The following is a 14,673-nucleotide window of genomic DNA, read 5'->3' on the forward strand; positions in this document are numbered from 1 at the left end:
ATATGCTGACTCTGGAAACTTCTTAGAAAAGACTATAAAGCACTGTGAAGCAGTATATAAATCTAAGTGCTATTGCCATGGCTATTTGAATTACTGAATTTTTCTTGCTTCTAATTCTCATCTCTGCCCTCCCAATATCTGTACTTAGAAACACTGATTGCAACCATATTTCACCTATTATGTACCCTCACTTGTTTTTTCTTTTGATATCCCTGCCACTGATAAAAAAAGCTTCATCTTCATACTATAATAAAATATCAAGTACATGCAAAATAAGAAATTATGCAAATAGCATATAATGTATATAACTCAAAATGATTAGAGGTTTGGGGTATACTTATAACTGAGACAGTTTGTGCATTACAAATATGAACAACACAGAGTAATCCTGCACTATAGTACTCTGGCAATGCAAAATCATTTTTACTGGAGCGTATAACCAAAACAAAAATATAGTACCAGTGTACTAGAAAAAGATGGTAATACCATGAATTATGAATAAATGCAATGGGGCAATAGGCATTAGCAATGAAATTATATTGTAAGTACACCAATTCTTAATTCCTAATTATAGGACAGAATGAATTTTCCTGTATGTGTACCCTAAAAACACCTGCAACATCAACAGGTTTCAAAGCTGTTATATATTGGACACTGCATGAGAGAAAACACAAGCACATAAATGCATGTCATAAATGTGCCTTTAGCACAATGCAAACATATATCTATATTCCCACAGGAATCCACTTAACTGAAAGAATTCATTCTTATTTCATTTGAGAAAAATTACTTAGCTGCACTGTTTACTTTCTTTCAATATCATGGTGGCATGGAATAATCTTTTCCAAAATCCACAAGTTGACAATTCTCTTAAAATGTAATTTTGTATAGCATATACTTATAGTATGTCACTCATTTTGACAGGTTAGGGGGAAAAATAGGGTCTGCGAGCTGGAAATACTCAGGAGGTTCACAATATTGTTGTATGTATTCCTAGGTAAACTAGTGAGAAATGATTTTGCAACAACCAGTCATATTCCTGGATATCTTGGTCATCCGTGAACCAAAACTCCAGACAAGCACAAGATGACAGCAATGAGTTGCCCATTTTCTAGATCTCTTTTATATCATCTAATGGTTGTCTGGATTTTGGAGCCAGGTTCAACATTCTAGTATTAGATAGTTGCATAATTCACTTGTCCAGTGAAACCTGGTATCTGTTTTGAAGCAAAATGCACTCCCTCCGACATACCATGTGAACACCATGAACTGCTCAAAAGGAAGACAATAGAGTCCCATCTAGTTAGTAATCTGAAAAAAGAAGCTGGGGCGACAGTCTGCTGAAAAAGCCAAGTTTGCACTATCTGAGTCCTGATAGCACTGAATCCATCTCTCTGCTGATATTCCCTACAGGCTGCTTAAGGATATTTCTGCAAGCAATTGCACCAGCAATATGCTCAATTGATCAAAAATTCTCAGTGGAGCCTATTACATCTAAGCTCATAAATTTTTTAAATATCTTCTTCATAATCCCATGTATAAACAAACAATACTCAGACTGCAGATGAGTCTTGGGAGACACAAAACAGCACCAGGTACCTTTCTGTGACTTTATGTCAGCTCATGCAGCTTATCAGGGAAAGGAGGCTTCTTCGCACCCTTGACAGAGTCCACAATCAAAATGCATATACTGTATAGCTTAATTTGAACGAAGTTTGTGAGAGCTCTTGTGTAATGTGGGGCTAGGAGCACTGTGGGTTTTCCAAGTCCCGCCCCACTTTTGTTCTCCTCCATATTCTCTGCTGCTTGCCTACCCAATAGGAAGGATATGAAACTTTGTTAGTTCTTTTATGCTGCAAAGGCTCATCCGATATCAGTCATTTTGATTTTGTCTGCCAGAACCCATGGTAAAGAGATCTGAGTGTGTAAAGCAAATAGCTTTAAAAACTGTAAATCTGACCCCCTTACTCAATCTTAAGGCATTCATTAGAAAGGCTATTGATTCTAAACTCAGATGAAAAATATCTTTTTTTTTACAGTTTAAATAAAACCTGGTGTTTTTCATTTGCTTTTCTGTTCTACCTTGTTCTGTTTTCTTTCCTCTTGCAGGTTTGCCATTGCATTCTGCACCTTTCTTTATCTGATTTATTATAGTATGAATTTTGTGTCATTATTGTCATTACATTCCCCTCTTACTTTTGGAATAGCTTTCTTCTTTTTATTTTATCTCCCACCTTTTAAGAAATCATCAAACTCCTCTTCCCAAGTATCCTTTCTCCCTTACTATAATGTTTGCAAAGAAATATTAATAACAAGAACAATAGCTGCTGTATATCAGTTTTGTAAGATTCACAATTTGGGAACTGCTGATGAACATGAATATATTTGTATGTGCATTTGGTGAAATTGTAAGTCACTTCACTGAGTAATAATGTAAAGTAGAAATGCTTAAACATATACAGGGTATCTTCTGCAGTGATCAGAGTCCAATGATAATTGAATTTTTATTCATTACCTGAGCACTTTAGGCTGCTCTTAACAGCTGGATATAGTTTGGTTTCCATAATATTACCAAATTTAATGATGTTCTGTAACTTTGTAGGGGATTTCAAAGGTATGAGGCCCAATTATACAAACCTACTTGTCCAATTTGCTACTGCGAAGTGACCCTCCAATAGAAGATGGGATTTACTACAAAATTATTTGCCCAAATGTTCATCAACATTTGGTACTGTTTCTAAACATAAATGTTGAAAAGTTCATGGGTAAGTTGACTTGACATACTTGCTCCTACTGACTAAACCAAACTTTAATTAAATAGAAAGCAGACTTAATTACTGAGCACTGAAACATTTCTAAAACATTCATTTTGTATAAATGCTAGCTAATGATAAAAGATTGACAAGATGGTAAGAGGAGCAACAGCTAACTTTGAAAATAATAGAATTTTTTTTAAAAAACCCTTCTGACTGTATTAGAAGAGAATGCAAAGAATGAAGGAAATATTTTAGGATTCCTGTGGTAGATTTCAATAAGAACTTTAAAAAAAAATTCACACTGCAAGCAGTCCATTAGCAATGATTACACTCCAAGCAAAACATTTTCTGACCCAAATTTTGCATTTGAGGAGAAAATTAAAACATGAGGCAAAGAAGAAAATGTCAAATAAGATGAATATCGAGAAATACTGTTCACAATAAATAATATTTTACATTTAGATTTTTTAATTACAAATTCTTTTGCTTGAGGATTTTTTTTTGCATTATACAGTAATAGATTTTCAATTTCAAAACAAACCCAGAGGTAAAAAGTGAATGAATATTGTTTCAAGCATCGCTTATGTTCCACGCAAAGAAATACAAGCACAACACACATCCAATAATATTTTAGAGCAAACAAACAAATGAACAAACTTGGGGGGATACATTGATCTCTACCAAAGAAGACTGACACTTTATTACAACATTAAAACTGAGCCAGGACAAGAGAAAGGACAAGCAAGGAACTCTTCTATTTATATAATAAGCGATCCAGCTACTACACAAATAAATTATCAAAAGTAAAGTGACACTTGAAAAACTGGACTTTGTTCTTCCATGCCATCAAATTAACTATACCTATGAAATCTAACACAAGCCAGATATTATTTTACTTTATTTTATGTCTGTGTGGTGGAGATCAGAACTTGATTGCCAAGCTTTTATCTATTATATGATTAAATCACCATTTAGCTAGTACTAAATATTATAGCAACATATCAAAATGTATGTATGTGAAGCTGAGCTGTAAAATAAAAATAACTGGTATGGTCTCACACAAATTGTTTTTGTATTGTGCATTTAATAATTAATGGCAGATAAATACATGATGTGTCAACATGACTAGTCATTATTGTAGCAATAGCTTATAAAAATAATTACACCCCATGATTTGATTCAACAGGATGTATCAAAATCTTGCTGCTGTGAGATTTGCATTATCTAGTCATTTTTAATTTTTTTTCTTTTTACCAATGATTTTCAATTTATTTTGTAATTTATTTGTTCAGTCAAAAATGAATCAAGAATACATAAACAGTTGAATGATAATGTACAACTATGACTTAGCATTGTTTACAGTTCACATATTAAAGCCGTCCTGACTTTTTACTAAACATCCCAAAAAGAAAGTATACCATTGCAATTTTTAATTAGATATTAAACGTGCACGTTTTTTTTAGCAAAGATAAAATGACCATATACGTATTACATTTATGGATGCATACACACATATAATATACATATGTGAAATCCTTTTAAATTTGTAAAATTAGGACCCAGATTGTTGGGGGCAAGATGCTGACATTGTAAACCACTTAGAGAGGGCTGTAAAGCACTATGAAGCGATATAATAAATTATCAAAAATAAAAATGACACTTGAAATACACTGGACTTTGTTCTTCCATGCCATCAAATTGACTACACCTATGAAATCTAGTCTAAGTGCTATTGCTATTAACTAATACTAAAACTAAACTGAAACTAAATAACAGAGCTGTCATGGTGCAGTGGTTAGAATTCAGTACTGCTGACTATTTCTGTTGCATGCCAGCTCCCTGCAATTTGGCAGTTCGAATCTCACCAGACTCAAGGTTGATTCAGCCATCCTTCCGAGGTGGGTAAAATGAGGGCCCAAATTGTTGGAGGCAATAAGCTGACTCTGTAAATCATTTAGAGAGGGCTGTAAAAGCAATGTGAAGCAGTATGTAAACCTAAGTGCTATTGCTAATACCTATTAAATGCAGTTAATTTTTGACCTGTGATCATGCACAGCCTGGAATTTCCATTTTAAATTGTTATGGTCAAACACCACATGATGACTGTTTTTATGACATAAAGTGAATCAACACAGTCATAAAGTGAATTGTTTGATTGCTAAGCGAATCCGTTCTTCCAAATGGGTGTCTTTTGCCAGAATCCGGCAAAAAACATTGCAAATCATGAACACATGACCATGGGTCGCTGCAACCAGTCATTTGTGTGAGCTGGTTGCCAAGCATCTGAAGTGCGATGACTTGACCATAAGGTGGGATGGCAGTATATAAGAATGGGTCATAAGTACTTTTGTCTAAAGCTGCCCTACAAACAGCAAATAGTCCCAGAACCACACAACTTTCTGGGCTTTTTGGTGCAACTCAACTCTGGGAATGCAAGAAGCTCCTAGGCTGCAGTGTAGCACAAAACCCTTTGCACCATGAAGCTTTGACCCAATCCAACCTAGCCACACCACTTAAAGCTGCTACCCCAGGAAGCCTCAGCAGCGCAGGTGAAGCCACCACCCCAGCAAGCTCCAGTCACCCCAGTCCAGCTGCCCCACGCTCCAAGATCCCTGCCCTCTGCCACTCCAGCCGAACTTCACTATCTTGTTGCTCCTGCTGCTGGCAAGGCACGCCTGCCCTGCCCTTTTGCGATTAGCTGCTGGCACATGAGACCATTTGACACGTGACCATATGGAGTCATAGAGCCATGGTGGCACAGTAGCTAAAATGCAACACTGCAGGCTACTTCTGCTGACTGCCAGCAGTTCGATTCTCACCGGCTCAAGGTTGAGTCAGCCATCCATCCTTCCAAGGTGGGTAAAATGAAGACCCAGATTGTTGAGGGCAATATGCTGACTCTATCAACTGCTTATAGAGAGGTGTAAAGCACTGTGAAGTGGTATATAAGTCTAAGTGCTATTGGTATTTTTCCTAGGTCTCATGCGGTAACTGTGATGCATGACCTATGGAAGAAAGCCTTGTGTGGCCAGCAGCTACTTGGTGAAAAGTCAGGGTGGACATACTTGGTCAGGAGTAAGAGAACAAAGACAGCAAAGGTCAATTAGGGTGGCAAGGGCTGTGGAGAGCAGAAGGATAAGATGGCATAGATGAAGGAAGATAGACTGGTGGGGAGAGGAGTTAGCCCCGTGTGGTCATAAGTATGGGAGGGCTGCCAAGTGCCCAAATTTTCTTCCCATGACTGGGGGCACTGCAATGGCTGTAACTTCAGGGGCCAATCTTAGACCCCTTTGTTCAGCACTGTCATGAATTTGAACAGTTGCTGACCCAATGGTGGTAAATTGAAGACTACCTACATACAGTGCAGAGAGTAAGTTTTCCTTCCTTTTGGGGATGGGATGGGATGGGTTTTCTTTGTTTCTTTCGCTTTTTTTTGCAATGGCTGTGGTTTTTATGGTAAGCTCTTTTGTTTTATTGAGTCTTAATTTTGTTAGCTTCATCTCTTACATTCTCTGCCTAATAGTTTCCATGGTTGTACAGGGAGCTGTTTCGCTGAACAATATCTTTTGGATATGCACTCTCTTGCCTGCAGATGTAAAGAAGATTTGCTTTGGGTTTGGTTCTAGCTAGCAAAGCCTGCAAAGAGCCTTCAATAATCCAAGCTACAGGAGCTTTTTATCAGCAAAAGGAGCCCCAAACATAAGCGGAAATGAGTCTCTTCTATTAAGTAATAAATATGAGGAGTTTAACCAGCCAGGGCTAGACAGACAAAATGATATTTTTGCCTTACCTCTCTTATTGCAATGTGGAACAGTGGCACAGTTACAGCAAAATGAAGAATTGTCAATATTGGACTCAGCCTCTAAATTACCCTGGGCAATATTCACTTCTGAAAACCTGATGGTCAAACAGTATATATTAACTCTGAAAACAAAGTTGTGTTTCTGCAAGAGCTGTCTGACATCACAGAGATGTTAGACAAGCTCCACAGCTCCTTGATCCATCTTGCTAGGTCTTTGAAATAGAAGGTTAAATTTGAAGTAAGCAGAAAGGGTTTATTCCTTTCTTTAAAATCTGAATATAAATTAGAAGGCAGTAGTCAAAGTTGCTATTGAATAAAGCCTCAAAGCACTTCCAACTCTTGTGCTTTACTATTTGTTCATTGCTCCTCATTAAGAGTAATAATATAAGCAAGAGAATATCTATTGCATTCTTTGGGTGAACCATTATGCTGTCAAATGTACCAAATACATGTAGGACAAGCCAGCAATGGTTATAGAATTTTGCTAAAGCTTAGCAACTCAATTATCCCTTTAAATCTACATAAAAAGAGGATGTTTTTGACTCTGTTCCAAGTGTATCCATATTCTGTCTTTCAATATTAGATCACTGATAAGGAATGTGGAAAAATCAGCCTAGAACCAATCCTTCCAGATGTACAGGAAAAAAATGTGATTTTTAAGGACTAATAAAGTGGCTTTGAAACCTAGAAAAAATAAGGAAGCAAACTGTCACCCTTTTTAAAAACTCTCAAGAAGATCATTTATTTGTTCAAAACCCCAAGAAGCAGGAGGAAATTCTCAAAAAATTAGTCAACTTAAAACTTTAGCTATCATCTATATAATACCTTGTAAATTGAAATAAGATTCATTCTGGTTTACAGGAGGTATCTATAGATTTCTACAGGTAATCTGCCTAATACCTACTGGAAAAAGCTCGCGCTGCTCCCTTAATTGTCTGAATGGCATCAAATTCAGTTGTCTTCCCTATAAGCAACCTCTCTGAAAGGAAAAGTGAGGATGACACCATTTACATGAAAAACTATTCAGTTGAAATAAAGAAGGAAATGTTATTAACTCTTCCCCTGGCACATCCATTGTGTTTACAATGTCATCTCTTAATTTTGAATAACTTTATATTAAATCAAGTCTTTTATTAGATCAGTAGGATGTCCAGGCTCAAATGGGTGAAGACATGGTAATTCATGTCAAGTCGACTACCATTTGCTCATATTTTTTTTCAAGAGAAATAGAAATGTGAGTCACTGAAGCTTGAAAGTTTAATGTTGTCATCATGGTGGGCACCTACAAGTACCAAGAAGGGGTGCCACTGAAGGCCTTAGTATGATACATTCAGATAAGCCATGTTTAATTGGCTCCAACGTGAATACATAGTGCCTGCCCCCAACCGCATTTTGAATCTGTCAGTAGACATTCAATATATATAATGATGTATGGACCTCATTGAGGAAAGCATCTAAAACCAGTCTCTATGTTCCCTGGTGTGATTACCTTAAGGGCCTGGGGGCTTCAACACCAGTCTTGAGTCGAGTGTTGAATTGCTACTTATATATTTTAATAACATTTCCTTTATTGAGATGCTTCTACCTCCATTCACTCACTACTGTAAAGACCATGGAATAATTGATTCTCATTTTTCCAAATAGCAATCAAATACTATCTTTTTTATCCTAAACAGATCAGCTGAGGAAAATATGATGGGAAGCCTACCTTTTGGGGTTAATGTAGAGGCATTTTTATTGATTTCTTAATGGCTTCTTCAATTCTATCTTTGAACATTAGCTACTTATAGATTAATAGCAACCTATCTGGCTATAGTCACTAAAATAGAAGAACAATGAACTCTCCTGTTCACCACAACTCTCAAGATCAAGTAAATTCTCACTAGGTAAAGGACATGAGAATGGAAGCTCTAGTATCTCAGACACTTCATCTATAATGAACTGTCTACTAGCTAATGCTATCTTCTAGCTACTACTACTATCTACAGTACCTCAGGCCCAAGTATTACATCATGTTTTTATTCAAGAGTACATGTACCAAAGGCAAAATTAGTTAGAAAAAAAACCCAAGGCTCTTACAGCTACTGATTTTAATTACATCCAAATATATTATAGAAGAAAAACGTATATAAATCCCTGTTAAAAAGGGAGAGGAAGATCAGAACGATAACTGGAAAACTTTATTTTGGTATTTTGTCTTACCTGCCTTCCCAAAAGAGATTATTGGTTCATTTAGTATCATTCCTCAGAGGAAGATCAGCATGATCAACCCTGTCATGTTCTATTTAGCAATAATGCTAGCTCCATACCGATACTAGACATTTTTCTTAGAATATTCTCAGCTGGACTTCTTGTGAACCCTTTCTAATGCTGCTAAACTTATTACTCAGTTAAAACAAGGCAAAACTGTAGAGGTGACCTACTTCTGATAGAATTGTTTAAGGCAAACATTAACTAGTGGGCACTCATCCTGGCTAATCTATTTATGCATATTTATATTCATTCCAGATGCTAGCAGGCTGGAATAAATTTATCACTGTCCTGTTGCATAAAAAAAAGGAGACAAAAGCATTCTATCTCATGCTACTGCTCAATTAGTCTGGCGAGTATATAAATAAGTTGTATGACAAATGCCTTATGGAATACGGTTGAAGGGAATATCATAGGATAAAATTTTAACAGAAGAATAGCCATCTTTAGGAAAGATAGGCCAACTTGCTGTTCTTCTGAATTTAGTTATAAAGTATGCTGCTCCACCTGTGAACAATTATATGTTGACTTCACAAATTTAAAGGCAGCTTCTGAAGCAGTCCTCAGAAACAGATCCTGGAGAAAATCGCCTTCTTCACTGACAGATGTGGCCATATTTAATTACTTAACACCATAAGAACAATATAGTTCAAGTCTGATGGGGTATTCTCTAGTTTTCCCTTCTCTATCTGTTCAGAAAGGAGTGAAATAGTGCTGTATTTTTGGAACCTTCTTTTTTAATTTATACATCAACTGTGTTTAGTGCAAGACCTCTCAAGATCAGATTTTCCTCTACATTTTGATTGGTAGAGCCATTTTATTGTAAGCAGATGACTCAGCCATCTCACCTATATTTTAATGGTCCAGAAACAGAGCCTCAGAAATCTTGCTTTTTCATGGAGACAAAGACCTCTTCACCAATCCTGATAAAACCAAAGTAGTTTTTCTATTATCTAAAATACCCTATCACCCTTGGAAACTAGAAGTCATCATTATTATGGGTACTGGGTAAAATGAGGACCCATATTGTTGGGGGCAATATGATGACTCTGTAAACTGCTTAGAGAGGGCCGTAAAAGCACTGTGAAGCAGTATATAAGTCTAAGCGCTACTGCTATTATTTAAGTCATTCAAATACCTCAGGGTCTCTTTTTCTGCCTCAAAGACAAACAAGAATCACCTTCTGGTGAGGGTCATTTGTGAATCCCAGTTTACAATTTGTTGCTCACAATCATAATAAACGTATGTTTATCATAATAAACACATCCTGGCAGCAATTAGGATATATAAAGTGGTCATAAGCAGTGGTGGGATTCAAATTTTATTACTACCGGTTCTGTGGGTGTGGCTTGGTGGGCATGGCAGGGGAAGGATACTGTAAAATCTCCAGTCAGAGGTGGTATTTGCCAGTTCTTTGAACTACTCAAAATTTCTGCTACTGGTTCTCCAGAACTGGTCAGAAATTGCTGAATACCTCCCCTGGTCGAAGGTATTTGATCCGTAGTCCGTAGGCCTCCAAATGTTGTGTAGCAACTCCTTGAGAAATTGTTCAATTTTTTTATCTCTTTTATCTATATCCTGCTATGTAGCCAACAATTTATTGCAGCTGGAATTTGGCAAGATTTCAAAAGAAGCTCATACATGGCTTTGCTTCCAAAATACTAGATTACTTTGAGACTTATTTCAGCATTGATCCTTTGGGGTAATGTCTATGATGGATCACTGAAAAAAATTCAGATTTGATGTCCTGTACCCTTTCCATTTATGAGCTTGACAACTACCACCACTGAACTTAATTTAATTCAATTACAATTATTTATCTCTAAATTGGCTGGCCAAGCTTGTATCATATAATATTTTTAAGGCTTCTAAAATTTATTCAGCTTTCTGTTTTATGCAACACAAGTGACAATTATTAATTTTAACATTTTAGTAAAAATAGAAGTTAAACCACCTACTGACAACTATGTCAGAAAATGCTGCCTTGTTGATATTATAATTTAACGTCAACCTTAAGAAATGAATAAAAATAATCTCTGTTCGCTGGCAGCTTCAACTCAATTACCTGCTTTGTATAATAGAACTTTAGCCGAAGGTTTTTTATTTGCATCAGTAAGTTTTGCATTAGTAATCATATGTATTATCAATTTGTTTATTTTACAGTTATTTGTGATGTTTCTCTCTTATTTTATAGGCATCTAGAAATAAGACACATTTTATTTCTATGTTTAAGTTCAAATATATATTGTATATTAGATAATATTAATAAACAGATTGGCAAAAGTGGTTAGATGGAAGCCTCTCCTCAGTGCAAAACACATGAAAGCCCACTTGGGAGTTTACAAAACAGCACCTGAAGAACTCACAGACTGTGAAGAACAAACTCTAAGTGGGCTTTCATGTGTTTTGCAATGAGGAGAAGCTTCCATCTAGCCACTCGTCCATAAAGCCCAGATCTGTGGGTGGCTGCAGTAATGGTTGTCCTTCTGGAACTCTCCCAACTCCATACCAGGTCTCTGGAGCTCAATCAGAGAGATCATTGGGTTTTTGGTCACTTCTCTTACTAAGGCCCTTCACACACACCCCCGATGGCTCAGTTTGATCAGGCAACCAGCTCTTGGAAGAGTCCTGATTGAGCCAAACTTTTTCCATTTCAGGATTATGGAGGCCACTGTGCTCTTAGGAACTTTCAGTGTAACAGAAATTTTATTGTAGCCTTCCCTAGATCAATGCCTTGTAACAATCCTGTCTCTTGAGCTCTGCAGGCAGTTTCTTTGACCTCATGGCTTTTGTTCTGTTACAGTATGTTGTCAGCTATAGAGAGGTGTGTGCCTTTCCAAATCATGTCAAATCAATTTAATTTACTACAGGTCAACTCCATCCAAGGTGTAGAAACATGTCAGGAACGATCAAGAGAAATGGGAGTCACTGTAGCTAAATTTCATGTGTTGTTGCAAAGGATCTGAATACTTATGTCAATGTGATGATTTCAGTTTTTCTTTTTAATAAATTTACAGTCATTTCTAAAATTCTGTTTTTACTTTGTCATTACGGGGTACTGAGTGTAGATTAATGAGAAAAAAATGAATTTCAACAACTGTAGAATCAGGCTACAGCACAACACAATTGACAAAAATGAAGGGGGTCTGAATACTTTCTGAATGCACTGCAAGTCTAAGTGCTGTTGCTATTCTATACAATTAAGGATTTTTCTATTCGCAAAATGAAACTAAGAATGGAAATTTCTATTAGGTCTATATGATAGCTCGTTCATTTGTTTGTCTGAAACATTCAGCTCATAAACATTTCAGATGATATGTCTCCCCACATACATGACTGGAGAGATATAAATAAATTAAATGAAAATGTTAAAGTAGGAAAATCATGGTACTTTCCAAATGACCTAAAGTGGCGATAATACAGGATTCACACTAATATGAAAGCCAACATTTCCCAAAGGCTCCACTTCTGCCTAAAATACCCAATGTCATCAAAATGATGTCAACACAGATTGGGAGATTATTCAAAGCAAACAGATGGTAGGAAATTAATAACATCCAAGTTTTTGCATTGGCACTTTAGCAAAATTATGGTAGAGACACACCAAATATGGAAAAGTCTCCAGCATGAAGGTTGAATCCAATCAAACAAATTTCCCTAACCAATCCTCAGAGCCTCCAGAGTGCTCGCTTAACTTTTTAAACACTCTGTCCCTTTCAGAAACAGTAATTCAAGGGACTTACTTCGAAGTGGCTATTAATTCCTACACATACCATATGCGCACACACAAACACACCGAATACAGAAATTGAATCACTATAGCCCATGATTTCAGATGTTCCAAGTGCTGTTTTCCTGGCTGGGAAAACAGAAGAAGCACAAAGCTGAGTCTGAAAGCCCTCAGTCAAAGCAGGCCTGCCTAGAAGTGACAATCCCTTCTTGAGTCTCATAACATTCATGGATAGGGAGGCAGTGATATTATCTGTCTCTTCACAAAAAAAAAAACCTGGAATAAAAATTCATAGCAAATTTGAGTTTACTAGACACAACTGTGGATTTACAAGTTGTGCAGGCCTATTTTAAACAAGTGATATTAAACACTTTTTTCCACATTCACCTTGATTAAAGCAACCACATTTTGTTAACAAAACAATTCTTACCATCTGAAAACTTCTGGTAGAATGAAACTCACACTGCATCATATCAAAGAAAATGGGAATTGTAGCTTTTCTCAGCTCAGTTTCTGGAATCAAAGTCATTTCTAACATGGGCCCCACCATCTCAGGAATGAACTTGATTTTATGCTGACCTGTTGGGAGAAAAAAACTGAATGTAAAAATAATAATAATAACTTTCTTATTTTGAGCATAGTAAATAGATCAATTCTTGTCTATGTAGAGACTGTATTTGTTATGTATGAAAACTACAGTCCATGATTATAAGGAGTAGGACTTCTGTGCAAAAGGATGAATCTCAATTGGATTAGGCCATTCTTTTTTATAGCAATAAAAATTAAAATTCAATTAAAATTAATGTTTTCTTCCTTAGAAGATGCATTTCTTGATCACAGGACAAAATGAGAGAATACACTGAAAGAATAGGTTTTGTTCCTCTTTTATATATGATCTATCATAAAAAGAGAAAAAATTGTATGTATTATTTCAGACCTGATCTATCTATTAATTCTGGATAGATGCTGGGGTAGTGTTGCTATTGGAGGTAAGAACTGGGTACATTATTGAATTCTGATGCATTCTTACATTAATATATTGATCACAGGTAACAGTGCGGAATTCTGTTCCATTAAAAATAAGTTTCAGAGGTATTATGTGAAATTTGTGTGGTTTGTGGGTATGGGTGTTTGTATTAGATAATTTCTATCTTTCATGGTGGCACAGTGGTTAGAATGCAGTATTGCAGGTTAACTCTACTCAATACCAAGAGTTTGATTTTGACCAGCTCACGGCTGATTCAGCCTTTCATCCTTCCAAGGTCTGTAAAATGAGGACCCAGATTGTTGGGGGCAATATGATGACTCTGTAAACTGCTTAGAGAGGGCTGTAAAGCACTGTGAAGCGGGATATAAATCTAAGTGCTATTTGCTATTGGCATTTCAATTCACAATAGAGAATTTTCTTGGCTCAGCAGTGTGCTACTAATATACATAGATTGCTTTTAACATTGGTGCACTTTGTTTTAATGCTTTAAATGCGGCACACTTTCTACAAATATATAGAAAATTTTGCCTCTGAATTTCTAATGTCTTTAAAGAATTCTCATGTTTATTTTACTGAACATCCTAGCTAGCAATCTCAGCATCCTCAGTGATGAGCCTTCAAGTAAATTAGGAAGTGTTTTTTTTAAAATATGAAAGAATTGTAAGGATTTATTTCTGTAACTTCATTGTTGTAACCAATTCTCCTGTACCCTGCCTATGAACTCAGATATAACACACATTATGAGGTCACCACATTCTTTGTTAGGACCACTATCTATGCCAGGAAGCTACTTTTATTTCACAAAGATTTATGTTTAATAATGGAATTTCAAAGAGTACAGAAAATTGAGTAGTTTGAAATAAATCTGCTAAAGAAATATGTTGCTGTGATGATTCATTTAAGCCTCATATTACCTTTTTTCCACTCTGTAGCACTTGATCTAAAACTATTTCAGAAGCTTTCTTATTCATTTCAGTTAAGAAGAAAAATCCACAATTGAAATGCTCCATTTTCATTAAAGAGGCAAAGTGAAGGGAAAAAACAAGCAGACAAGCCACAATCACAAGGAGGAATAAGAGGGTATGTTTGCAATGGATATATGTACAGAAAATAAAAAAAATAATTAAATTCAATTTCAAAATGTGTT

The 14,673-nt window shown here is 36.1% G+C and overlaps 1 protein-coding gene across 3 annotated transcripts in view; it reads right to left on the bottom strand.

Moving 5' to 3' along the window:
* Positions 1 to 14,673, bottom strand: part of DOCK1 (dedicator of cytokinesis 1) — a 414,443-nt gene that overhangs the window by 96,974 nt on the left and 302,796 nt on the right. For all 3 annotated transcript variants that reach the window (XM_087964320.1, XM_087964319.1, XM_087964318.1), the window contains exon 33: positions 12,969 to 13,117. In XM_087964320.1, the coding sequence (XP_087820446.1) occupies positions 12,969 to 13,117 (149 nt within the window). The remainder of the gene's footprint in view (positions 1 to 12,968; positions 13,118 to 14,673) is intronic.

Source organism: Notechis scutatus, chromosome 4 (assembly GCF_049901735.1).
Source record: "Notechis scutatus isolate UNSWTSFEM ecotype Mainland chromosome 4, rNotScu1.2, whole genome shotgun sequence".
NCBI lineage: Eukaryota > Metazoa > Chordata > Lepidosauria > Squamata > Elapidae > Notechis > Notechis scutatus.